At 31.5% G+C, this 26,359-nt stretch overlaps 1 protein-coding gene across 1 annotated transcript; it reads right to left on the bottom strand.

The window, feature by feature from the left end:
- Nucleotides 1-16,602: 16,602 nt before the first annotated feature.
- On the bottom strand, nucleotides 16,603-24,072 carry LOC115889696 (thyrotroph embryonic factor-like). Its single transcript, XM_030909752.1, has 4 exons — nucleotides 23,956-24,072; nucleotides 20,997-21,858; nucleotides 19,120-19,344; nucleotides 16,603-16,819 (listed from the first exon to the last, which is right to left on the bottom strand). The coding sequence occupies exon 2, from the start codon at nucleotides 21,856-21,858 to the stop codon at nucleotides 21,013-21,015; it is 846 nt and encodes a 281-aa protein (XP_030765612.1). The 5' UTR covers nucleotides 23,956-24,072; the 3' UTR covers nucleotides 16,603-16,819; nucleotides 19,120-19,344; nucleotides 20,997-21,012.
- Nucleotides 24,073-26,359: the final 2,287 nt, after the last annotated feature.

The following is a 26,359-nucleotide window of genomic DNA, read 5'->3' as shown; positions in this document are numbered from 1 at the left end:
ACATCTATGAAACTATGAACCCTTCCTGGACACAAACGGTACATTGTGAGACGGGAAATTGTAGAGAGAAACAAGCCCTATAACATAGGATACAACATTTTAATGAATAGTGCTTTCCATAAAATCAATAAAATGAAAAATATACCAAATAATACACATGTTCTGATTTCTTTCGAAAATCGACATCTATGAAACTATGAACCCTTCCTGGACACAAACGGTACATTGTGAGACGGGAAATTGTAGAGAGAAACAAGCCCTATAACATAGGATACAACATTTTAATTAACAGTGCTTTCCATAAAATCAATAAAATGAAAATATATACCAAATAATACACATGTTCTGATTTCTTTCGAAAATCGACATCTATGAAACTATAAACCCTTCTTGGACACAAACGGTACATTGTGAGATGGGAAATTGTAGAGAGAAACAAGCCCTATAACATAGGATACAACATTTTAATGAACAGTGCTTTCCATAAAATCAATAAAATGAAAAATATACCAAATAATACACGTTCTGATTTTTTTTCTGATCTCTCTCTCCTCTCTCCCTCTCTCTCTCTCTCTCTCTCTCTCTCTCTCTCTCTCTCTCTCTCTCTCTCTCTCTCTCTCTTCAATTTAATTCATTCAAGTTTGCTCCTGAAAACGCGCCTTAAGGATCACGGTCTAAACCCACACTAAAAGATCGGGACTTAAAAAAACACGCTGTATATTTTAAATACCATAGCAGGCCATTGAATAGTAAAACCATAAACATTGTTGTATAATCAAATTATTGTGCTTTGGCCAACAAGGCGGGCTCTAAAAAGGTCCGAAACAATATAAAAAAATGTGGGCTACGGTTTTTGGAGCACTGTATACAGTTATTTTCGGTCTAGTTTTACATTTTATTAGATGATCCGAGCCAAAAAGAACAGTACCACAACAGTACCTTACTCAGAGGTATTCCGATTAGAGCCAACAGAATTTACAGAAAATTTACTGCATAAAAAACTAGACGTAAAAGAAGAAAATGGATTAGCTACAGATCTATTTCTTTTGTTCTTCTAGTAATTTAATATCTAAGTTACAGTTAGAAGATCCTAGAGATTAGACACAAAAAGTAGGGGTACAATCTAATTTAATTTTTTGTTGGAGAAAGTTGCACCCAAAATTAAAAAAAAACAAGAAAAAATTAAGTGTTACCTTATAGTCTAATAGCTGGCTACATAAAAAACCTTATCTAATTTTAAGATATTATTGATTATTAAAACACACTTCCGTGTATTAACAGTATTTTTATGTATTGGCAACATTACTAGTAAATAATGTAATATAATAAATCGCTTAAATTCTGCCAAAATCTTAGGGTAGGCGCCGCTTACCTTGCCTACTTGGAAAACTTACCTTGCCTACCCTGACGAACCGCCACTGAAATACAGTATGATCAAAATAAGTTTTATGATAAAGAATCAAGAGTGCTTTACATTTTTGCATTGTAACATAAACATTTCTTATAGGAAACTATACAAGATAATCGAAAAAGTTTACATGTAAAATTATATGGACAATGTAGTTGATGTTCAAATTGGTTGAACATTGGATGTTGGAATTTTAAAAAATTAATTTTATTATCGATTATCAATGATCATATAATATAAATTAAATTTAACATGGTAATGTTAAAATAAATACCGTATGATAGAAAAAAAAACGGCGTCCAGTTGGCTTGGAAATTACGATCAATGACATTCCCCATATAATTTTACAAACAAAATAATAGCCATCTTCATTTCCAATTTCCAAGCTACCTCTCACGCCGTTTTTTTTTCGATTGTATGGTATAAACTAGTAATAAAATATAGGAAACTAACTTTTAATTTAAAGTCTTACATTTTTAAGAATCAATATTACATAGGTCATAGGTGCTGTTAAACCTAATTTTTAAGCATTGAAAATTATATATTATTAAAAGTTTTAAAAGTTTTTAGGCTAATTTTTTGTGTGAAGTATCCTTTTGTGTAGCCATTATGAAATATTCGAAAGGGTGAAATTTTTACACTAAAAATATTATACTAAACATTTTAAATTACCACCAATGCACAGCATAACTTGTATTCTAGCTTCATTACTGATGATGAGCAGTGAAGTATTTAGTATAACGGGGGCCACGGGCCTGAGACAGCGAAGGGGCCCCTCGGATCTTGGAGGACTTACAAAATCGCGATATTTTGTCGCGGTATTTCCCTGGAAGCATTTTTAAGAAAAAAATATATTAGGCTTAGTCCGCCACTGCACCCTGTATAGTATATTCCTTGTTTATATATTGTATATTGTATGGAGTTCAAATGTCTTATCTGCAGAGAAAGAATATGCATAAAAGAAAATGCGGTCTTTAAGCTATAAAAATAGCTATAATATTTAAACTCATTTTTTTGCAATACCTGAAAGGCCAAGACTGGTGCCAAGACGTCGACGTGCCATAATTCGTCTGTTATTGCAGATAGACATTATTAGACATAATGCGTTGTTATGTTATAAACGCCGACAATATTGAACCCGTAGTGCTGTTGAAATAAGACCACACTTGATCTAATAAAATGTTCTCTAAATTTTACCTGACCATCAATAAAACATCTAAACACTGGTACTAAATAGACACGTTGGCGCCAAAATTACGAAATGAGACAATAGGCTGTCTCTTTGAGGGTTTTTAGCCTGTTTAACTAAAAAGCTATTTTTTGCCTCCCCCAGATTAGATGAGGCAGCCCTTTATAAAGGGGTGGGATTTGCCCACCTGGAGACCTTGTCCTTTACTTTTAAAATTCGCCATTTTTTTGGTGTTGAGGGGGGGTTATTTCGCCGTATTCTTCTACGCTGGTCATGCAGGCTGGAAGAAGTTATGGTGGTAGGAAGGGAATAATGGGTATGATCTTAGGATAGGGAGCTTAAGGAAAAAAAACGTAGGATTGGACACTGGTTTCCCCCATTATGATGTTGGGAGATAAACCAAGGCAGGCGTGGGAAGGGGCGCCTCCCTGAAGTGGGTTTGTCATCTATTGGGATTGTAGATGAGTACCCACCCGCTACCAAAATGGTGCAATGTAACAAAGTACCGAATATCGAAGTACGGGGGGGAGAGAGAACAAAATTTATGGATGCCATAGAGAAAATAACTACTTTAAAATGGAATTGAGCAGGGCACATTGCAAGGCTAAACGATAACCGATGGACAAAGAAAATAACAGAATGGAGAGCAAGACATGATGCATTCAGGAGCAGATGCCGTCCTCCAACCAGATGGCATGACGACTTAAAGCGTATCCACAGTAACTGGATGCAAATAGCTCAAGATAGGGCGTTATGGAAGCAAACCAGCAGTGGACTTTAGTGGCTGGCTGATGATGATGATGATGAATAATGATGTATAAAAATTAATAGCCTTTTCTAATTCAGCAAAACAAAACAATAATTTACCACAAAATACCAAAACACTTCTTTTGTGCGGAAACGCGCGTTTCCCTATCCATGTTAGCATCATCAGCAGATCTAAAGCTGAGTTTAAATAGTTTTAATCATCTGCAAACACCATTTTTCCAACCATCAACTGTAATATTAAAATTCTTTCCGTTAAAACTAAGTCTCTGACATCTGCAGCCAATATGTGGCTAATTACAAGTGAATTATACACACACTCTATGTACACAATTACTATATTACACACTCTCTGTACACAAAACAACGATTATAAAGTAACGATACTAAGTACCAAAGTAACGTGTAACTAAAGTAACGAGTCCAGAGTAACGAGTCCTATTACCAAAAGTAACTAGTAGTTACGAGTCCATGTAAGTAACTCAAGTTTACATCACTATTCTTCATCGCTACCCATCTATTTAGTTACGGAATTCCAGATTTCGCTATAAATTTCATAAACCTAAATTATACAGGGTTCAAAATTCCACTCCAAACTTTCTTAAATATAAAATAACTTTTCTTATTTTTTTTAAATGGAACTCCCTATATATTATTTTTTTTAGATCGCCCGATATTCCAAAATATCCTATGCGCTATCCCTTCATATATTATAATTATTACTGTTTGCTATATTTGTACTAAAAAGATTTTAATATATTTATATGCTTATATGTTTAATATATATATAATTACGTTTAAACATAATTTAATTACTTTTAAATACAATATTCGAAATGTGAATATTCAAAGATTTCATTTACAAATGAATCTCCAAATCAAAGCTATATTCTACATAATGGTGTATTTATTTTAAAAATGCATTTCATAATATGATACTTACAAATTTAAATTTACATTACAATAAACCTTTGTTGAATAAAGTAATTAAAATGTATACCTTAGGCCTGTCATTTATTAATCCCAACATATAACAAAACTGACCCTTAAACAATTATTATATTAATAAATGTGTAAAAATATAAGTCCAATATCGTCGTTGTTGTCGATGATAAAAAAAATTACAGATCTTACATTGTTTATAATGGTGCATATTCTAAAAATAGTTTGTTGTATACTATAGGGTGTTCCAAAAAAAGTTATGATAAAGTTTCAATTTTTTTTAACGCTTGGACGCTTTTAAAGGGAAACACCCTTTTCTATAGGAGATAGACGAAAACTAATATCGGTGTCTGGAGCTCAATTTTTATCAAAAAATGATGACGAAAACTGCACATCGATATCTGTTATCGTTTCGGAGTTACGGGGTGTTTTCAAAAAATATGCATTTTTAAAAAATCGCTATAACTTTTTTGCTATGGAAAATTTTGTATTTTTGTCAAAACATTTCCAAAGCACCTTTTTACGTAGAATTTAATGGTTTAAGTATAATTTTTTTAAAATTAATAATTTAAGAATTATCAACACAAAATTTGGTTTTTTATATGAAACATCCTGTATATTTTTAATTAGTTGAAAATAATTTAAAATTACCTTTCCAAAAATATAGCATACTCCATATTTTGCTCGATTCCTTTTCAAGATCAAAAGTTTTTAAAAATGCACCCACTTTGAATAAGTAGGCTTTGAACGACGCTGGCTGTAATGCAAAAAAATTCTAGCTGTGAGCAGGAATTAAAACGAATATAATTACAATGAGAGATGCAGAATTTTATAACATTTTAAACTATATTTAACAACATCAACATATTTAAACTATATCTAATAACAATAAAAATTAATAGCCAACCAAGACATGAGATTTTGCTACAGGTATTCATGTCGACCGTCGTCTGCTATGGACAGACGGGACCGTTTTTGAACATTTCTGGCGGAATTCATTAACTCAGTGAGGGTGAAAGATACCCTCGCCTAACCGCTAAGTGCTTCTAATTCTTGTTTAGATTATACGGGCAATTTTAAAATCAGAACCTTTATTCTTCCGCAAAGATAAAAAATCAACTAAGGATAACAGGCACTAAGTCCGGCGGCCTCGACGGCCAGCGGCTGGGATCTTGATTAGCTATTCAGTTATTCTCGAAATTGGCTGCAAAACTTTGCTGATAACTTCAGCGTTCTGAGGTGGTGTCTCGTCTTGCTCTGGAAAAATATGTTTTCGAGTTCCATTAGGGGCAGATCATCAATAAGGGGTTTAAAGCCTACTAGTTAAAAGTGACGAACTTATAAAAAATTCTGTATTTCGAAGGGGACTATAACAAAATATATCAAGTGTGCTATATTTTTGGAAAGGTAATTTTATGTTCTTTTCACTTAGTTAAAAATATACAGGGTGTCCCCAATATTTTTCTGGTGATAACTATTAAATTATTATATATATATATATATATATATATATATATATATATATATATATATATATATATATATATATACTATATACTAACTATATATATATATATATATATATATATATATATATATATATATATATATATATATATATATATATATATATATATATATATATATATATATATATATATATATATATATATATATATATATATAATATATATATATATATATATATATATATATATATATATATATATATATATATATATATATATCCCTATATATTATATATATATATAAGTCCAAAGGCTCTCTCTAAACTCTATTCGAGAACTAAGACACCACTTCAAATAATGGAATGTTGTGTACAGGTTGCAATGTAGAGATTGCGATTTGTCTTATATAGGCCAAACTTCTAGAAACTTAAAAGGTCGTATCACATCTCATAAAAGTGACTGTAGAAGGGGCGTTTTGTCATGTGCATTGTCGGAACATGTTAACAATTTAGACCACAGGATAGACTGGGATGGTGCTGAGATTCTGGATAGAGCTGACTCATTTTGTAAAAGAACTTTTCTTGAAATGGTTCACATAAATTCACAAGTTAACACCATGAATAAAAGAAGTGACACCCAGAGTCTTAGTGTTATTTACGGTTACATTTTAGACTTGTACAGTGGTAAATATGGTTCATTGCGACAAGTGGCTACTCAAGGTTCTCAATAGTTATATTTTCATACTGTAGCTTGGGTGGGGTTTGATTGTTGAGTTTCTGAAAAGATTTTTATCGCTTTTTGTATTTCACCATCGCTTAATGTCATTTGAATGTTAAGATATTATTTTATACTAAAATTTGTATTACAATTCTCTCTTTTTTGAGATCTTGCTTTTCTTTTCAATTCTAAAGTAAATTCTAGTCTGGTTCTATGTAAAGAAAAACTTTTTCTTTTTACTTAAATTAATTTATCAAGTTGTCTAATGCCTGTTTTCTCAGTGTAGCATTGATGTTATATTGCGCATGGTCGATCTCGCTGATGAAACGAACCAATGTGTCAAAATATTTCTAAGTAGTTACTTCTCTCTCACTCTTGTTATTATATGCATAAGTTTATCCTTTTTTACTTGTCAAGATTAACATATTTTACCTTTTTTGAAACTATGGTGTTCGTTAGTGAACGATCGGCGGTGCTAACAGAAACGCACTTTACAGTAAAGAAAATCTTGAAAATTAATTCGTTTCTTTTGTCTTTTAAGTATTTATAATTAAAAAAAATTAGATCGTTCATTAAGCAGAATTAATTGCTATTGTATTTTAAGATTTTTGACATGCAATTTTTGTGCTTTGACTCTATACTCACATACACGTTGTATTGTTTTTTATAAAGTTTTGTAGTTAGTTTTCACGTGTATTTTAAAATTGATTTTCACTACTGCATTTGAGAAGTGAGGATTCTTTTGATTGTTGAGCAATGTTGTAAACTTTGCCGTAATCCCACATTGGTGAGTTGCATTTTAAAAAATTTTTACAAGAATAGAAATTGTATTTAATTACTATAATTGTAGAAGAGTCCTGAAGAAGAGAACAACTGAATTCTCGAAAGCTTGACTAAACAATAAAGGGTTTTTCCTTGAACTAACGGCCTTCTTATAGACTGCATCCCCAAGACACCTGTTTGAATATTTTTCTCAACTAGTCTACAGTCGCGTAGACTACCCATCTCTTTATTATATATATATATATATATATATATATATATATATATATATATATATATATATATATATATATATATATATATATATATATATATATATATATATATATATATATATATATATATATATATATATATATATATATATATATATAGATTTATTAAACTGGCTTATACGAGCCCAAAACTACGTTCACTTCATTGGGCTCAGACCCGATTCGACATTTCAGGCCCGGGGTCGGCCTGGAGTACGATTTCAGTGGTTATCATCTAGAACGGTTTCCCACTTCCCCTGACCAAATTTCAGCTGGGCCTGAAAAAAAATGGTTTCACGCTTTTTATATACGATTGGGGGTACAATCTGGTATTGTCACGGGCGGCGCCACCTTCGACATTAGTATAAGTGTATAAGCCGATTTACGTTGAATCGATAATATTCAGACCCAAGAACGGCAACACGGTAAAGCAAACTAATAAAGGGAAACGAAGATATAGCCGTGTTATATTTGGTAGAAAACAAAATGCTCATACTTTAATTAGAATATTAAGAAATTCAGACAAAAAAATCGGTCGTTCGGCTAATAAAATCATTAGAAACAAAAATTATTTCGATCGGCGGGTCAAAAATTATTACGAGTACCTAAAAATTTATTTCGATGCTATGATTTCGTTGTAGAAGTAACTAAATTTTTTTTTTTCATGTAAATCGATCAGCGCGTCGTGTCAAAGAATTGTAGGAGTAACTACAAATTTATTTCGATGCTGTGATTTCGCTGTAGAAGTACCTAAAATTTTTTCGTCTAATTCGATCGTCGTTTTAAAAAAATTGTACGATTACCTAGAAATTTATTTCGATACTATGACTTCGTTGTATAAGTATTTAAAAATCATTTTCATTTAAATCGATCGTCGTATACCGGGTGCGTCTCAAAAGTTGCTTACCCCTACAACTTTTTTATTTTTTCAGATAAAAAAACGAGTTTTGGTATGTTTTTGTTATTAAAATGATAACATAAATTAGGATTGATTGACGTATTCAATTGTTTTTGGTCACTTCCTGTTTCACCGGAAATGACTGCAACTTTTGATTTTTAAATGACACCCCCGGTATGTTTTTACATTATTCGATAGAAAATCACACTCTGAATAGAATGGCATATCATAATATGTCAATTTTTGACATTTTCACATATGATTTATTTGTAACATGCGGTTCATAATGACAATTTGACTCGAGTACCAAATTGTGGTACCAAATTATTCGTAGAAAAATGCTTTTTCCAAATATGCTATCGAGCCACCTTTGTTCCGTTTGAAAAAATTGAGATATGATTAAAAATTCGATTTTGATATCTTATAACGGGCCCGGACAAGACACGAAAATCATTAGACTATCAAATCTATTTTTCCAAGGCTCCTTGATTAAAAATTAGTGTTTTTAACACATCCATGGCACTCTATAATAGATAGAAATTTAAAATAAGATTTTTTAAGCAAAAATGTCAAAAGTTGACATATTATGATATATTATTCTATTCAGAGTGTCATTTTCTATCGAATAATGTAAAAACATACCGGGGGTGTCATTTAATAATCAAAAGTTGTAGTCGTTTCCGGTGAAACTGGAAGTGACCAAAAACAATTGAATACGTCAATCAATTCCAATTTATGTCATATACTAACATACCAAATCTCGTTTTTTTTATCCAAAAAAAATAAATAAAAAAGTTATAGCGGTGGACCACTTTTGAGACGCACCCAGTATAAAATGACAGCAACCTTCATTTCATAGCCATCGCTGACGCTGATTTTTTTTTCGATTATACGGTAGCTAATCAGTACAATAATTAATTTTATTAGATTACTACGTTCACTAAGATCTAAAATAGTAATTTTAGTTTAACAAAAATGTTGATTGCTACAAGTAATAACGTTGTATATTCAGTTTACAGCTGGATGCTATCTACCAACACCATATAAATATGACAAACACGGTTGGAAACTATGGTTGCATCTCTATAATATGAAAGTTATTATTACTCTAATTTCCAGTAATTCTATGGACTGAAATTTTTGACAGATGAATTTGACAGATAAAATTTCTGATAGATGAATTTTTCAGCCAATAGAATTACTGGAAATCTATTCAAGGTCGTTACGCCGTTACGCCGTTTGTAGGATAGTGTGGATACCTAAATCTATCGAGGCGACGACGACGCGACGCGAAAGGGTCAAAAATTATTTGAGTAAAAAACTTTAGGGTACTTCTCTATATGTATAACCATATGCAGAAAATGTCAAAAAATTGACATATTATATGCCATTCTATTGAGGGTGCATCCACACTATCCTAAAAACGGCGTATCGGCGTAACGGTCTTTCTTTGACGAATCGATTTCCAGTAATTCTATTGGCTGAAATTTTGACAGATCAATTTGATAGATAAAAATTTCTGACAGATGAATTTTTCAGCCAATAGAATTACTGGAAATCTATTCAAGGTCGTTACGCCGATACGCCGTTTTTGTGGATAGTGTGGATGCACCTCAATAGAATGACATTACATCATAATATGTCAATTTTTGACATTTCCTCGTATGGTTTATTAGAAATTGTAACATGCGGTTCATAATGACAATTTGACTCGAAATACCATGTGTGTGGTACCAAATTATTAGTAAAATGCCTTTTCCAAATATGCTAACGAGCCTCCCTTGTTCCATTTGGAAAAATTGAGATATGATTAAAATACGATTTGGGCATCTTATAACAACGGGCCCGGACAAGACTTACGAAAATCATTAGATTATCAAATCTATTTTTCCAAGGCTTCTTGATTAAAAATTAGTGTTTTTAATACAGCCATGGCACTCTAGATTGAAATTTAAAAAACAATTTGTTTAAAGCGAGAATGTCAAAAGTTGACATATGATATGCCATTCGATTCAGAGTGTCATTTTCTATCAAATAATGTAAAAATATATCGGGGGTGTCATTTAAAATCAAAAGTTGTAGTCATTGTCACAAGTGACCAAAAACAATTGAATACGTCAATCATTCCCAATTTATGTCATATACTTACATACCAAATCTCGTTTTTTTATCTAAAAAAAATTAAAAAGTTATAGCGGAGAGCCACTTTTGAGACGCACCCGGTATAAAATGACAGCAATCTTCATTTCATGCCACAGCTGACGCCGTTTTTTTTTTCTCGATTATATGGTTGTTAATTAGTACAATAATTAATTTTATTACATTACTACGTTCAGTAAGATCTAAAATAGTAATTTTAGTGTAACAAAAATATTTATTGCAACAGTACTACGTTGTATATTCAGTTTACGGTTGGATGCTATCTACCAACACTATATAAATATGACAAACACGTTCTATGGTTGCATCTCTATAATATGTTCTATCTTCTATCTATGTTTACTTACTATGTATTCGAAAACTTAATTTGAGTATTATATGGTAGTATAATATTATTAATATTAATATTCATTAATCGCAATATGAATGAGTATAGTGCTTTCTTTTAATCACAATTCTAATAAATTGAACTTGAAAGTATGTGTTTCCCAGAAAAGTAGGTGGTTCCCAGACTATACAAATAGGGAATTCCCAGAAGTTCATGCTTTTAAACCTACACTTTTTTTACTAATTTACTGCTATATGAATTTTATTTAAATTTAAATGATTACATTACACTTTTAAACATTTTCTTTACAGTTTCATCCAAACTCAACTCGCCAGATTAGACTTTAAATTATTTATATCTTGTGACGGGGATTCGTTACGTATTTAGACTCGTCCAAGCGGTCCGAGAGGGGCCCTATAATAATAATAGTTCTCTGTTACAATTTTTAAATAAAACTTGTAGAAACAATCTTAAAGAATACTTTCTACCTATTTTGATTTTTTTCGTCTGAATTAATCTCTTAATATTCTAAATGAATACACTTTACTTATTAGATAAGTATACACATGGCATACATATGATTCCAAAAAACGGCGTCAAATTACCTTTGAAATGACAATCGTCAGAATCGATCGTCGTGTCAAAAAATTGTACGAGTATCTAAAGTTTTTTTTATCTAAATCGATCACCGTGTCAAAAAATTGTACGAGTTCCTAAAAATTTATTTTGATGCTATGATTTTGTTGTAAAAGTACCTAAAGATGTTTTTCATCTAAATCGATCGAGGCGACGCGAAGGGTCAAAAATTGTACGAGTAAAAAACTTTAGGTACTTCTCTATATGTATAACCATATGCGAAAATGTCAAAAAATTGACATATTATATGTCATTCTATTGAGGGTGCATCCACACTATCCTAAAAACGGCGTATCGGCGTAACGGCGTAACGACCTTGAATCGATTTCCAGTAATTCTATTGGCTGAAATTTTTGACAGCTCAATTTGATAGATAAAATTTGTGACAGATGAATTTTTCAGCCAATAGAATACTGGAAATCTATTCAGGTCACGTTACAGTTTTCGATACGCCGTTTTTAGATAGTGTGAATGCACCCCAATAAATATATTTATAATATAATATGTCAATTTTTTTGACATTTTCACGCTATGGTTATATGAAAGAGATACCCCTAAAAGTTTTTTCATCTAAATCGATCATCGTGTCGAAAAATTGTACGAGTACCCTAAAAAATTATTTCGGTACTATGATTTCATTGTAGTAGTACCTAAATTTTTTTTCGTCTAAATCTATCGTCGTTTCAAAAGAATTGTACGAGTACCTAAAAATTTATTTCTGTGCTATGATTACGTTACAGAAGTGCCTAAAGATTTTTTTCATCTAAATCGATCGACGGGTCAAAGAATTGTACGAGTACCTAAAGATTTATTTCGGTGGTATGATTTCATTGTCGAAGTAATTACATCAAAGTAATTACGATCATCGTATATATGATAGTGACTGTACGATAAGGCCGTTTTGTATGATATTTCTCCCCACAGGAAAAAGTTTACACAAAAAGGTACCGTATGATCGAAAAAAAGCGGCGTCCAGTTGGCTTGGAAATGACGATCGATGACATTCCCCATATAATTTTACATATAAAATGACAGCAATTTTCATTTCATTGCCATCGCTGACGCCGTTTTTTTTTCGATCATAAATATGATAGTATTCAGTTATTTCACAATAATTAATTTTATTGCATTATTTCGTTCAGTGAGATCTAAAATAGTAATTTCAGTGAAACAAAAATTTTGACGGCTACACGTATTCTTTAAACTGTGGCTACACACTACAGTAATACGTATATTCAGTTTACTTTTAACTTTTTTTCTTTTAAAGTATAAAGATAATAAACGGGGTTCCATCATCACTTAGTAAACACTTACAAAATCTACTAAACGAAATTGACAATGCATTGTAACTTGATTATGCTTATTACAAAGAAATTTAATTTTTAAAGAAATTTCAGATAAAAACGCTTTCGTACAGATGCATTTATAAGACAGAATATATCTAATACTAACAATAAGTACAATAATATTCATTATAGCAGAAATTCACCGTCTTTACTTCTGCACTGTCATCAATTGCCGTTTCAAAAGGTCCGTTCGTCTAATTCTAATATAAATATTTGAGAATTAAAAGCGGCAACGTCGTGGGTCTGGCGAAAACGAATAAACCTCTATTTTTTATATAAATGGGACAAATTAAACGGTCCAGCATCAGGGCCTGAAGGCATCGCTTGAACATTTTTCGTCCGATATACCCCGGGTCTGACGGCCTATCTTCAACGTACCGGGTCTGACTCCGTCGATTTAATAAAGGCCTATATATAGGGCCTATATATATATATATATATATATATATATATATATATATATATATATATATATATATATATATATATATATATATAATAATATATATTATTAACACCAAGGGTAATAGAATAAGCAAGCGAATTAATATTTGGAGCGTCCTATATGCATAATATTATGCTGAATCAAAATATGTGCAGAAAAATGGGGGGTACAAAAAAAGAAACTTGAAACTTTATCATATTTTGTTTTTGAGACACACTGTATGCAACAAAAAACTTTTAGGATATGCCCCTTGATACACCAAGCTACATCTAAACTGTTTTCATATATTTATAGAAAACGATGAAGATATTGAACTTGGTCAGAATTAAAATGCATCAAGTCCAATTTTCTACTATTTTGAGATAATTGTCTTTATACGTTTATAGAATATTGTTTTTTATGAACATTAAAAAACTTTAGCTCTCATTTTCTCCATAATTACCTTTTAGAACTTGATTCAGTTCACTCCTGTCCTGAACCCCTCATATGTAAGTACTCAAATTGTAAAAATTTAAATTTGGTAAAAAATGGTATTTTAAAAAATGGTTTGGGTAAGACAAATAAAAATATATATTTATGTTTTATATTTACATTTATATATAAATATATTATTATTATATATTTTATTTATATTTTTTATTTATTTATTTACGTATACATAAATAGTAACATTAACTATGAATATTATATTTTCTAATAACAAACTGACTTATAACAGGGTTGTTCACCACATACGACACGGAGTATTGTGGCTAAACGATGATATTTTTACAAATTGTAAGTTTGGGGTTCGTTGAAGGACTATTAGAGTTACAATTTAAAAATATTTTTACAAGATACAGAGTGTCCCAAATAAATAAAAAATATCAAAATTGTATTTTTTTTAAATGGAACACCCTGTATTTTATTACATTTTTAGTTTCTACGATTAAAATAAAGGTAAATTTGATTAAGGTTTATTATACTTAAACCTTACCGTTTTTGAAATATTTTCAATTTTGTGAAATTGCAGTAAAAATGTTAAAGCTTTATTTCTCCAAGGGTATCAATGTTTTTAATACTAAATATTTAATGAAGTTTATTTATTGATCAGTTATTGTGTTGCAATAATAAAAATAATACTACTTTATAGAGAGTGTCTAAAAATTTACTTTAAATAATTATTAACTTCAAACGGCAACAACTTCTTTAATTTAAATAGAATGCCCTGTATATTTTAGGAGAATCAGATGCACAATTAAATTGTCTATCAAATTTATTATACCATTTTTTACCTATCCCTTCAAGTTTTCGTATAAAATGCATTTTCTTATAATTTAGACCTCATTTATCAATATATCAATGGAATATTGACATTTTAGATTGTTTTTAAAGCAACAAATGTACAAAATGTACAGACTAGTAATATTATCGTTTTTAGCAAAACGATAATATTACTAGCCCATTTGTATGCAAAAAGAAAACTATTTAAATCTTTATAAAAGAGTATACCATTAATTAAATATAACACCATTATTTGCGCCCATATACTAATTAATTACATACTTAATTGTGTTCGTTATTAAATTATTATAAATAAATGTGGATTTTTGAGTCAGAAATCAATATAATAATAAGTTATCAAATTAAAGTCTTTGTTGTTATAAATAAGCATTTATTAAAAAATGAAATATCATTTTTAAGGTGTTACTTTTTATCACACTATCTAATGCCCATACAAAATTCAGTTTTTTAGTATTTGGAGCAATTATTATTAATCAACGCAAACAGTCAGTTAATGTAGTTTGAATACGGCATCATATTAATTGGTCCTCTTTAACAAATATTTAAACAGTTTTTTTTTTATTTTTTAATGAAATAAACGAATTATATCGACAATATTAGTATCTGTACTCTTTAAAAATTTGGTACATCTTTAAAAATGACCTAAAATGTCAATAGTCCATGGGTATATTGATAAATAAGTTCTAAATTACAAGAAAATGCATTTTCTACGGAAACTTAAAGAGATAGGTAAAAAATGGTTTAATATAATTTGATAGACAATTAAATTGTGCATCTGATTCTAGTAAAATATACAGGGTGTTCCATTTAAATTAAACAAGTTATTGCCGTTTGAAGCTAATAATTATTTAAAATAAATTTTTAGACACTCTGTATAAGGTAGTATTATTTTTATTATTACTACACAATAACTGATCACTAAATAAACTTCAGTAAATATTTAGTATCAAAAATTTTGATACCCTTGGAGAAATGAAGCCTTAAAATTTTTACTGCAATTTCACAAAATTGAAAATATTTCAAAAACGGTAAGTATAATAAATCTTAATCAAATTTACCTTTATTTTAATCGTAGAAACTAAAAATGTAATAATATACAGGGTGTTCCATTTAAAAAAATACAACTTTGATATTTTTTATTTATTTGGGACACTCTGTATCTTGTAAAATTATTTTTAAATTGTACCTCTAATAGTCCTTCATCGAACCCAAAACTTACAATTTGTAAAAATCTCATCGTTTAGCTACAATACTCCGTGTCGTATGTGGTGATTAACCCTGTATATTAAGTACATATAATATAAGATAAATTTATTTCCTAACATTATAAATACTTCTTACAGAAAAAACACTTAACGTTATTTTTATTTACAGCAAAATATAAAACCTCTACCTACATCTTCATGAGAATCAAAATATATAATGTATAAAAAAATTGGTCAAATGCTAGTCGGACTCGCGCACGAAGGGTTCCGTACCATTCATTATTTATACATTAGATACTATATTATTATAAACTTTTTTTTCCGATTTAACTGAAATTTTGAATGCGCGTATAAGTAATTTAAAAAAAATGAAGAAACACATTACTAAAAATTGTATTAATCAATAATAAATATGTAAAAAGTAAAAATAAATATGTAAAAATATGTATAAATTAAAAAAAAACTATTAAAAAAAGTCGCCTTGACTAGGATTCGAACCTGCCTTACTACAGCTCCAACGTCATACCAGCGTAAAGTCCTTACGCTTTAACCACGCGGCCACCGAGGACTTGAAAGATTCTATGTAAAATTCTTACTTAAAACATAATGTTTAGTGGAAGTACTTTATTATTTATAAACATTTATTTAATTCTGTTTTTAGTATTTGTTCTTATAGCGGCAACATAGATTCGTTATCTGTGAAAATTTCAACTGTCTAGCTATAACGGTTCATTAGATAGATCTTTCTGACAGACGGACGGACGGACGGACGGACGGACGGACGGACGGACGGACAACGAAGCCTTAGTAATAGGGTTCCCGTTTTTACTCTTTGGGTACGGAACCCTAAAAATCGTTTTGTCAAAAGTCGTTAAAAATCGTTTTCTTGAATGTATGATCATTTAAGATTTTGGTAGGTAATGTTTCAAAAAATGTCTTGTCTGGAAAAGATATCTTAACTTTTCAAATTGACTATGGTAGTAGGTATACCTAAAAAAAAGGAAACATAAATTGATTGTGGTATCATCATACGAGCCCTAACAACTATATGTTGGGACAAGGTTATATTTTGGAATTATTGCCCTGGTTTTTCAAAATGACTGAAAAATATATGTTTAATTTTTTAAATATAAACATAGCCATATATCCTAAACAACTTGACAATATTTTTATGAATTTGTAAATCAATCCATATTTACAGTAGCGGATTTTGTTCATAAAAGGACAAATTTGCTGACAACTAAATGTTGGGACAAGTATTTTTAAATAATTAATATCATAATAGGCGGCTTTGCTATAAACGTCACAAATGTCGCAAACTGTTTACTTCAGCATTGACAGCTTGTAAGTGACTCGATACTTTGAGTAGTGAGTAGAGACCTGCACGGGCCGATTTTTTGTAGCCCGACCCGGCCCGGCCCGAGAAGAGAAGTAGGTTTTGTATGCCCGGCCCGGTTTGTGGAAAGTTAAAACTTTAAACTAGTCCGGCCCGGCCCGGCTCGGCGAACCATTAAAAATAAAATGATCAAAATAATACAATACAAATATACGTATGTATACGCAAAATAAAAAAACGTAAACATAAACATAGCCTAAAAATACCTGTTATAATACAAGGTGTCTCAAGAACATGTACAGAAGCAAAGTTGTGTTTTTTTAAAGTGCGGAACCGGCCCGGCCCGGGGTCCGACCCCTATTGACAGTTCGAGACCGACCCGGCCCGAACCCGGGCCTCGGGCCGGGCCGGGCTTGAGGCCCGTTCGGGCTACCCGGCCCGTGCAGATCTCTAGTAGTGAGATTTACTGTAAGTAATTTTAATTTTTTTAATATTTTCAATTTTGTTAATTTAATTCAATGTAATGGTCCGTGGAAAAGCTACAAATCCAAAAATACGCGAAATTATCATTCGTCAATACAGTATCTGAAAAACAATTCGAAAAATTTCTGATGATTTAAGTATTCCAAAAACCACGGTCTTTAAAATAATAAAAAAATACGGCGAATCTGCCAATGTAGACGTTAGAGGTAAAAGTTCGGGAAGGCCAAAAGTTGTATCTCAGAGAGACAAAATGTAGTAAAATTTTGCAAGTCTGCGAGAAGAAGTACTCTTCGCGAAGTAACGTTAAATGGAATACTGTAACTGGTTTAAATATATCAAGAGAATGTTGCCGAAAATGTATCCATAAATGCGGTCTGGGGTTTTACAAGGTAAATTTATTTTGTGTGGATAATCAATTACCTGAAGATTATTGATACAAATTCTTATTTAGGCCGAAGAAAAACCGCTACTGACAGGAATTCAAAAGAAAAATCGCTAAAATTGAACAAAATCTAAATTATCGTGGACATAAAATGATTGGAATAATGTCATATTTAGTGATGAGTCTAAATTTGATGTTTGCGTGGGAGATCATCGAAAACGAATAATACGAAATAAAGCAGAAGCCTTTCATAAAGATTGCTTGAAGAGGGTTGTTAAATTTCCTAAGGGGATTATGGTTTGGGGTTGCATGTCAGCAAGAGGTTTGGGCAAATTAAATTTTATAGATGGCTCTGTTAACACCCAAAAATATCAACATATACTTGAGACCTGACTTTTGCCTAGTGCTCTAGAATTGTTTCCAAACGAAGCCTATATTTTCCAACAAGATGGAGCATCGTGCCATTCAGCAAAATCAACTAAAAATTGGTTCGGTAATAATAATATAAAAGTTCCATCCCATCCTGCAAGTAGTCTGGAAGCAATATTTAAGAAATCACCCTCAACGAACAATTTTTGTTTTGCGGACAAAACTGCAGGAAATTTGGGATAATTTTTCTCCTCAAATGTGCCAATCTTTGGTAAATACAATGCCAAGAGTTCAGGCAGTTGTTAAGGCGAAAGGTGATGTAACTCCGTATTAAACAAATTTCTTGTGCTGTCCCAATATATAGCTGTCAGCAAATTTGGCTTGATTTTGGCAAAATAAGGTATTATCAAAAGCGATTTGTTTGCAAAGTTGTAAAAATATAGTAAAATTGTCTAGATCATATTGTAATGTTTGAATTTAGAATAATAAACAAAATAAATTGAGTCGTTTTAACAAATTGACCTTGTCCCAACATATAGTTGTTAGGGCTCGTATTGGGACAGTGGATATTGGGGGAAAAAATTTCCTCTCGTAACGATGATCCGAGAACATACTGCATAGATATAGTTTTATTTTGCAACTTCTGCGCATAATTTGCGCATCTTTAAACTTATTTATTACGCAAAGAAAATACAATTCTAAAAATAATTTAAATCTTACCTAGGTCTAAAGTTTCTTAAAAGGAATTTGTAGATTGTGTGAAAATCTGAAAACTTCGCTCCACGTAGGAGTACTCATAAAGATATGAAGAGGTCAATATAAACAGTACGGTATAGAACAACAAATTGATGGAGAAACTTCATAACGCCATAGAAGTTGTCCTTGTTGCTTGTTCTATGTTTTATAATACCACAGATAGCATAACTATGTTATCTGTGATAACACCTGAAAACAAAGAAAAAATTGCGATGATAAAAGTTCAGAGAGAGCTCACAGTAATCACAAGATGATTTCGATTTAAATATCAAAAATACTAATATTTATAGAATTATTTATTATACAGGGTGTTTCAAAACAAATGCGAAAAACTTCAGGGGGTGATTCCTTGTTCAAAATAAAGGGTAGTTTGCTTCATAAACGTTAGGTCAAAAGTCAACCATTAGGGAGATATCGCGGTACAAAGATGGCGGAAAAATAATGTTTTTATTTTTTATCTTGAAAACGAAAAGAGATAGACTAATGAAATTTTATGGAAGCATTACTGTTATGAAAACACACTTTCTGGTAATTTTTTACTTTTTTAAAATGAGTGGAAGGGGTTGAAATAAACTACCCCTATCATTCTTGTTAACGAAGTTTAAAGAAAAATCTTATCAAACACATGCAAATGCTTTAATTTGTATAGTTTAGTTTGTTTAGAAACTTTTTTATCCCTTGCGTTCTTTTGATAAAACTCACCGATTTGAAATTAAAAAATAAAATGTAAAGCATTACATGTCAGGACAAAGAACATTTTTAGATTAAGAATCTAGTGATAATAACGATAATAATAATCATCTAGATAATAACGTATTGCAGTAGAGTAATGTCAAGTAAAATAATATTAGGGATATTTTTTCCTAAAAAAAATACAGCAGCCCACTAGATTCTTTATCAGAATATGTTTTTTGTCCTGACATGTAATGCTTTACATTTTATTTTTTAATTTCAAATCGGTGAGTTTTATCAAAAAAATACAAGAGATAAAAAAGTTTCTAAACAAACTAGACTATCCAAATTAAAGCATTTGCATGTGTTTGATAAGATTTTTCTTTAAACTTCGTTAACAAGAATGATAGGGGTAGTTTATTTCAACCCCTTCCACTCATTTTAAAAAAGTAAAAAATTACCAGAAAGTGTGTTTTCATAACAGTAATGCTTCCATAAAATTTCATTAGTCTATCTCTTTTTGTTTTCAAGATAAAAAATAAAAACATTATTTTTCCGCCATCTTTGTAGCGCGATATCTCCCTAATGGTTGACTTTTGACCCAACGTTTATAAAGCAAACTACCCTTTATTTTGAACAAGGAATCACCCCCTAAAGTTTTTCGCATTTGTTTTGAAACACCCTGTATATACGGGGTGTCCCAGGCTGAGCGTGCATTAGAAGTTTCTAGAGAACCACAATATCTAGATCAGAGATTTTTTGCACATCATTGTTTTACAACGAGATCTATCGGTTAAAAATATTTTCAATATGGCGGCACTTCCGGAAATACCGGAAGTTGACAGCAACTTTCTTATTTTAAATGGGTGCCCCCACTATACACATATTTTTGACAGGCAGTTTTTGTCATTCAAAAATTTTAAATGTTTTTTTTCAAAAACGGTTAATGTTAGGTATAGAGTGTTTAATATCAAAATTCATAAACTTTTACATAAAATTTAAGTATGTAATAAAAAATGGTAGCACCCATTCAAAATTAGAAAGTTGCTGTCAAATTCCGGTATATTTATTATATTTTTAATCGATAGATCTCGTTGTGAAACTATGATGTGCAAAAAATTCCAGAGCTAATGCACGCTCAGCCTGGGACACCCTGTATTATTACTTACAAATATGTTATAAAGATCATTTTCGTGACTGAACCAAGTTTTTCAACCGATCTAAATGTTCTTCCTCTGTCTTAATCTTGAATTTCAAAAGCAGGTTCTCCTGCTCCAAGAAAGCCATCCTGATAGCAATTTCATCCTGTTTGTTCTTCCTGGCATCCCTCGATCTTTTAGCTGCTTCGTTATTCTTCCTCCTTTTCTCCAAATACTCTGAATCTTGAATTTTATCCGCATTATTCTGGACCCTTCGCATATTCGAGTTTGTAACATTTCCAGGAGATTGCAGCTGTTCCAACATTCTCTTTCTAAACTCGTTATATTTTTTGACAGAATCTTCGATAAGTTCCTTTGTCAGTTCGGCGCCGAGTTCTTGATCGCATAGCAGAGATGATGGATCTATGTGCGAAATGCCTTGCAGAGCCAAAGTCAAAGAATCTTTGGGTAATATTTTAAAGGGTCTAGAAGCATTTGATTTTGGAGAAACTGAAGATTCAGATAATTCAGATCGAGTTTCAGAAGAAGCAGAAGCAGAACTTGGACTCTTTGGTTCTAAAGAACTGTGATCCATTATATGAGTAGTATCGGAGTGGTGAGATAACGGAGGTGTTAATTGACAGTTACTGATAGATTCACAAGGTCTTGGAGGAGAGAGTGAATTATTGAGAGATTGTGGACTTAAAGAAGGCCGACTGAAGTTTGGAGACAAGGAAGTCTTTTTGGATAAATCCAATACGTTTGGTTCTGGTGGTAGAGGTATATAAGGCGTATAATGATTAATAGAATAAGGGTAGTATGGCATAGGGCGATGTATTGTTGGTATTTTCAAAGGGCTGTAGCTCGGTGCCGTTTGATATGGATGGTGCATCTGAAAACGAAAATATAAAAGTAATACTATAAAATAGAAAAAGATCAAATAGGCCAGTCGGTACGTCCGTCGCTTTAAATACGCCTAGGTGGAAATAATTAGGAGCAAGCTGATTTATTTTGTATTTTCTTTGTTTTGATGTGCTGAATAATATATCCAATTTGCACGGTCTGTCGATCCCGGATTTGGCCGCCATTTTGAAAAAGTCGAAAAAAAACTACATTTTTATGGATTTTTTATAATATCTCGGTCTGGGTGCGTTGTAGAAAAAAAATGTAGGTAACCAAAAATAAAGCAAATTAAATTCTCTACAAAATAGGTCCTATTAATTATTCCCGTAAACTTATCAGTTCTAAAGTTATAGCAATTAACATCTAAGGCTTATTTTTAAATACATCTTAATGTGCGCTAGCGTTAAATCTTGCATCCCTTCCTCCAACCGAAGATGCGGCTCGCATCCACTCATTTCGTACAGATCTACAAGTCCAAAAATGTACGGTAACGAAAAAATACCCACTGACTGGGGTTGGAAGCAGTCGTCCAATGGACTTATACCGATTCCTATGCTGCAAGACGCCGCTCCCGAAAAATTATTCAAGATGATTTCTTGTAAATGCATAAAAGGTTGCAACGCAGCCTGCAGCTGCAAAAAAGCAGGATTGCACTATTCGGTAGTGTGCGATTCGTGCCAAGGAAGAGCGTGTTCAAATTCTGAAATAACTCTAGACGATCCAGGGGACGACGAAGAAATCGATTCTCGATTAGAAGAATTGATGACCAACGAAAATATCGAAGACACATATAGACATTGAACAAGAACCAGATGAACAGTTTGATGAAAACCTTCTACGTCAAAAAAAAAGCAGACGGTGAAAATACATACTTATAAAGCAAATATCATGTCATATGGATATAAAAATAGAACATTTGCAACGGCAAGAAAGTGGATTAAGCCTATAGGGGAAACCACTTAAAAAAAGTGCGCCGAGTGCTCTACCGCCAGGTGGTGTGGAAACGAGCACAAGAAAAACACAAATTTGTACTGGCAAATTATTCAAATTTACATAGAATCGGTTTCTCATATTAAATGAACCACTAGAAAATATATGCTTTGTATTTAAGCGCCTGTATCTCGTTAACCTGTTCATGCACGACATCGGTGAATAGGACCTTTTTTATAGAGAATTTTATAGCTTTCTTGTTGGTCTCTTGCAAATTTTCTGTACAGTGCACCCAGATCGAGTTATTTAAAAAAAATATATAAAAATGTCGTAATTTCACAGGATTTTCCAATATGGCTGCCAAATCTGGGATCGATAGCCCGTGCCAAATTTAGTAGAGTATTCAACAAAGCAAAACAAAGAGAATAAGTGTTTTTGCAGATTGCAGGTTGCCCCTAATTATTTCCACCTAAAACCACTTGTCGACTGGTCTAAAAGATATGTAACTTTTTATTACCTAAGATAATTACTAGTAAAGCTAATATGCCTTTTTTAAGTTTTTTAATTTTTATATCAGCATTTTAAATTTATAATCGTTTAAAAAAATATTAATCTTTCTTATTATTTTGTATAATCATTAAGGTTTATACAATAAACTCCTAAAATAAAACACTTGGGAATTTTGTTTAAATGCAAACTTAAAGAATATACGAGGATGTATTTCAGGAAAATATTTTAACTTCTATAGGGTAGCGCAAAAAAGTGTAAGTGGATCGGGATATTTTTTTTTAAATGTAACACCCTGTATTGCATTTTGGCTTCTTTCTCACCCAAACCAAACTTTATATAATCCTAAGATGTGAGTAAATATACTTAATGTGGAACAATATCTGGTAGTGGTCTGTAGATTCAATTTAAACTAATTTGTCTTTTAACTCGATATTTCGTTAATTTTTATTAACTTCTTCAGGAGTAACTACAATAATAGCTATAAATAGATGAGGTTAATTCATATTATTACACAAAAAAAAGAAAGAAAGAAAAAAAGAACTATAAAATTTGTTCCCTAGCACATTTCATCAAAGGTCAATCACTTATGAATGAAAGAAAAAAATATAAAAATAATTAAAACTATATAAAAAATTGTGTAACTTACAACATTTAGTCATTGAATGTTATAACTTAACACGAACATTCTACTAACAGTTAACAAACCAAGTACAGTGAACAGAAACAGAATCAGTACTGATATTTAATATTCACGTGAAAACGCGGCGGAACAACGTATCTTTATTATCGCCGTTGTTTTTTTTTATATTTCTCGCATTAAGACCAAACGATTAATTTCTTTTTTATTTTATTGTTCTTTTTTTCCTCAAAAGATAGTACCCCATATAAAGGAATGTACAGGGAAATCATTTTAAATGCCTCTGCTTTTAAGTGCTACACTGTTTTTCTTTAATTTTTATATTTCAAAAAAATATAAAAATTAGCTCTTTATGTAAATATCTAGGTAAATATTAATTAAATATAATAATTACTTAAATGTATTTGTATTTAATATTTACTTAGATAAAAAAAACTTGTTATAGCCTTACCATGTTCATTTTCCACAGATTACACAAACAACACAAAATTTACAACTATAAACACTATTTGCGGACACTAACACTTCTTGGTATTATGATATTGGAGAAATTTTAGGGATCTGCTGAAGTCCGTCAATGTTCTTCATGGAATTACCCTTAAACTATTTGCAGAGGGTTGTTATAACCCCATCCCCTCCTATTTGTAGGCGGTCTTCCGCATTTTTGCAGATATTGCTGAAAGGGTAGTTTCTCGAACCTCAGGTATGTACCGTTAGAAAGTTGCAGTACGGTTCCACAAAAAAACGAGTTTTGAGAGCTAGAGGAGCAGTCCTAGATAATCTATAAGTTTTTGGCTGTACTTAAACTGCCGTTAAACGGTAGCCTACTGAAATGCCGTTAATAGGTATGACGTCGTTGATGTGACGCACTTGACGGCTTTTTAATGCTTTGGTTAAAATGCCGTCCAACGGTCGCGTACTAAAATGCCGTTAATCGTTAATGCAGAGTAGGCTACTGATTACTACTTAATAATTTGTAATGTAATGTTGTCCAAAATCCGTCATGGCTTATTCTGAATAAAATTAACTTGGAACGGTGTATATGTAGGTAGACGTATGTATATGTTGCCGTTGTAGGTTTGAAAATGTATTTGCGATAAAATGTAATATATGGCATTGGTTTTAAGGTTTTTATTGCAAATTATAAACTGACAACTTAAAAATAATACTACGTCAACTTAAAAATAGTGATGCTACAGATAGAATTCTCTGCAAAACCACAGTTTTGATTTAGGTCGCTTAGTCGCAATCCTGCACAACGGATATGTCTCCATAGAAGGCATCTACTGCAACAAAGTTACATATGATTTTTCTGCGTGTCTTCACTGCACACATAACAAAACCAACTTTGTTGAAGTCGTTTCTGCTCAACTAGATTGGTTATTTTTTCAAAGGCTTTCTCGGTGCAAAAACCTCTAAAAATCGTAATTTACATTATTAGTTATTAATTTGGTAATTATTAGGTATCGCTAGACTTACCTTATCATGTGGATATCAACAGCCTCATCAAGAACGGCATGTGATATTTCTTCAGGGAGCATTTTAAGGTCTACAGTTTCAAGAAATTTCCCATTTGTGATGTCTCTAACGATGTTACGATCCTTAACAAAGCAATTCAGGATAACATTTTGTTTTTCATGATTGTTTAGCAAATGCTACAGTACATCTTTTCTTTTTCTTTGGTAGTCCTATGACTGTTAAGTCCTGTCCTTTTGGACGTTCTCGTTTTTTTTATTGAAACAGGCATCTTAATTGTTGTCAAAGCGAAATCATTGACTTCAACTATTTGATGGGACTGGTTGTTGACGTCATTTAAAACTGAATCACTAATATAGGAAAGTTGATGCGCTTCATCTCGTGTCATTTCCTCCTCTATAACCAGCTCGTTACAAAACTCAGGTGCTTCCACAGGTGACTGACCAAGAGTTGATGTATTTTTATTATCTAATATGAGCGCTTCACTCATATTGTTTCTGTCTTGAAGGTCCGTCTCGTCACGAACCTCAGAGTGTTCCACAGAAGACTGATTTTTAATTTCAAATACAACTGCATCATCATAATTTATATATAGCATCTACTGCAAGAAATTCTGGAAAAGCCTTCATTGTACTTTTTTCATGGTTGGACTTTGAATGCAAAGTCCTCTGAAATTATTGTCTTCGTCTCGCAAACAGCTACATCGGCACCTGAAAACAGAGTAGTTATTGGGACTAATAAGACGATAATAGAATATTTTAGTTTACCGTATTTAGCTTTAAGTATATTTAAGCAGCCATCTAAGTTTTCTTTTCTTGATTGATCGGATATCTTCATATTTGTTAAATCTTGTAAAGTAACAATTTTACCAGTACTTTCTTGAACTTTTTGCTGTATCATTTTTCTATTGGCCTTCATATTCAAATAATCCTTGACG

The sequence above is a fragment of the Sitophilus oryzae genome, unplaced genomic scaffold (genome assembly GCF_002938485.1).
Source record: "Sitophilus oryzae breed Bouriz unplaced genomic scaffold, Soryzae_2.0 scaffold_829_pilon_pilon, whole genome shotgun sequence".
Taxonomy (NCBI): domain Eukaryota; kingdom Metazoa; phylum Arthropoda; class Insecta; order Coleoptera; family Curculionidae; genus Sitophilus; species Sitophilus oryzae.
The sequence above is the reverse complement of the archived record's forward strand: the minus strand, read 5'-3'. Positions and strand labels throughout refer to the sequence as shown.

Bases quoted from the DNA above. Each gene is read 5' to 3' on its own strand.
- LOC115889696 (XM_030909752.1), bottom strand. From the start codon at position 21,858: ATGCACCATCCATATCAAACGGCACCGAGCTACAGCCCTTTGAAAATA.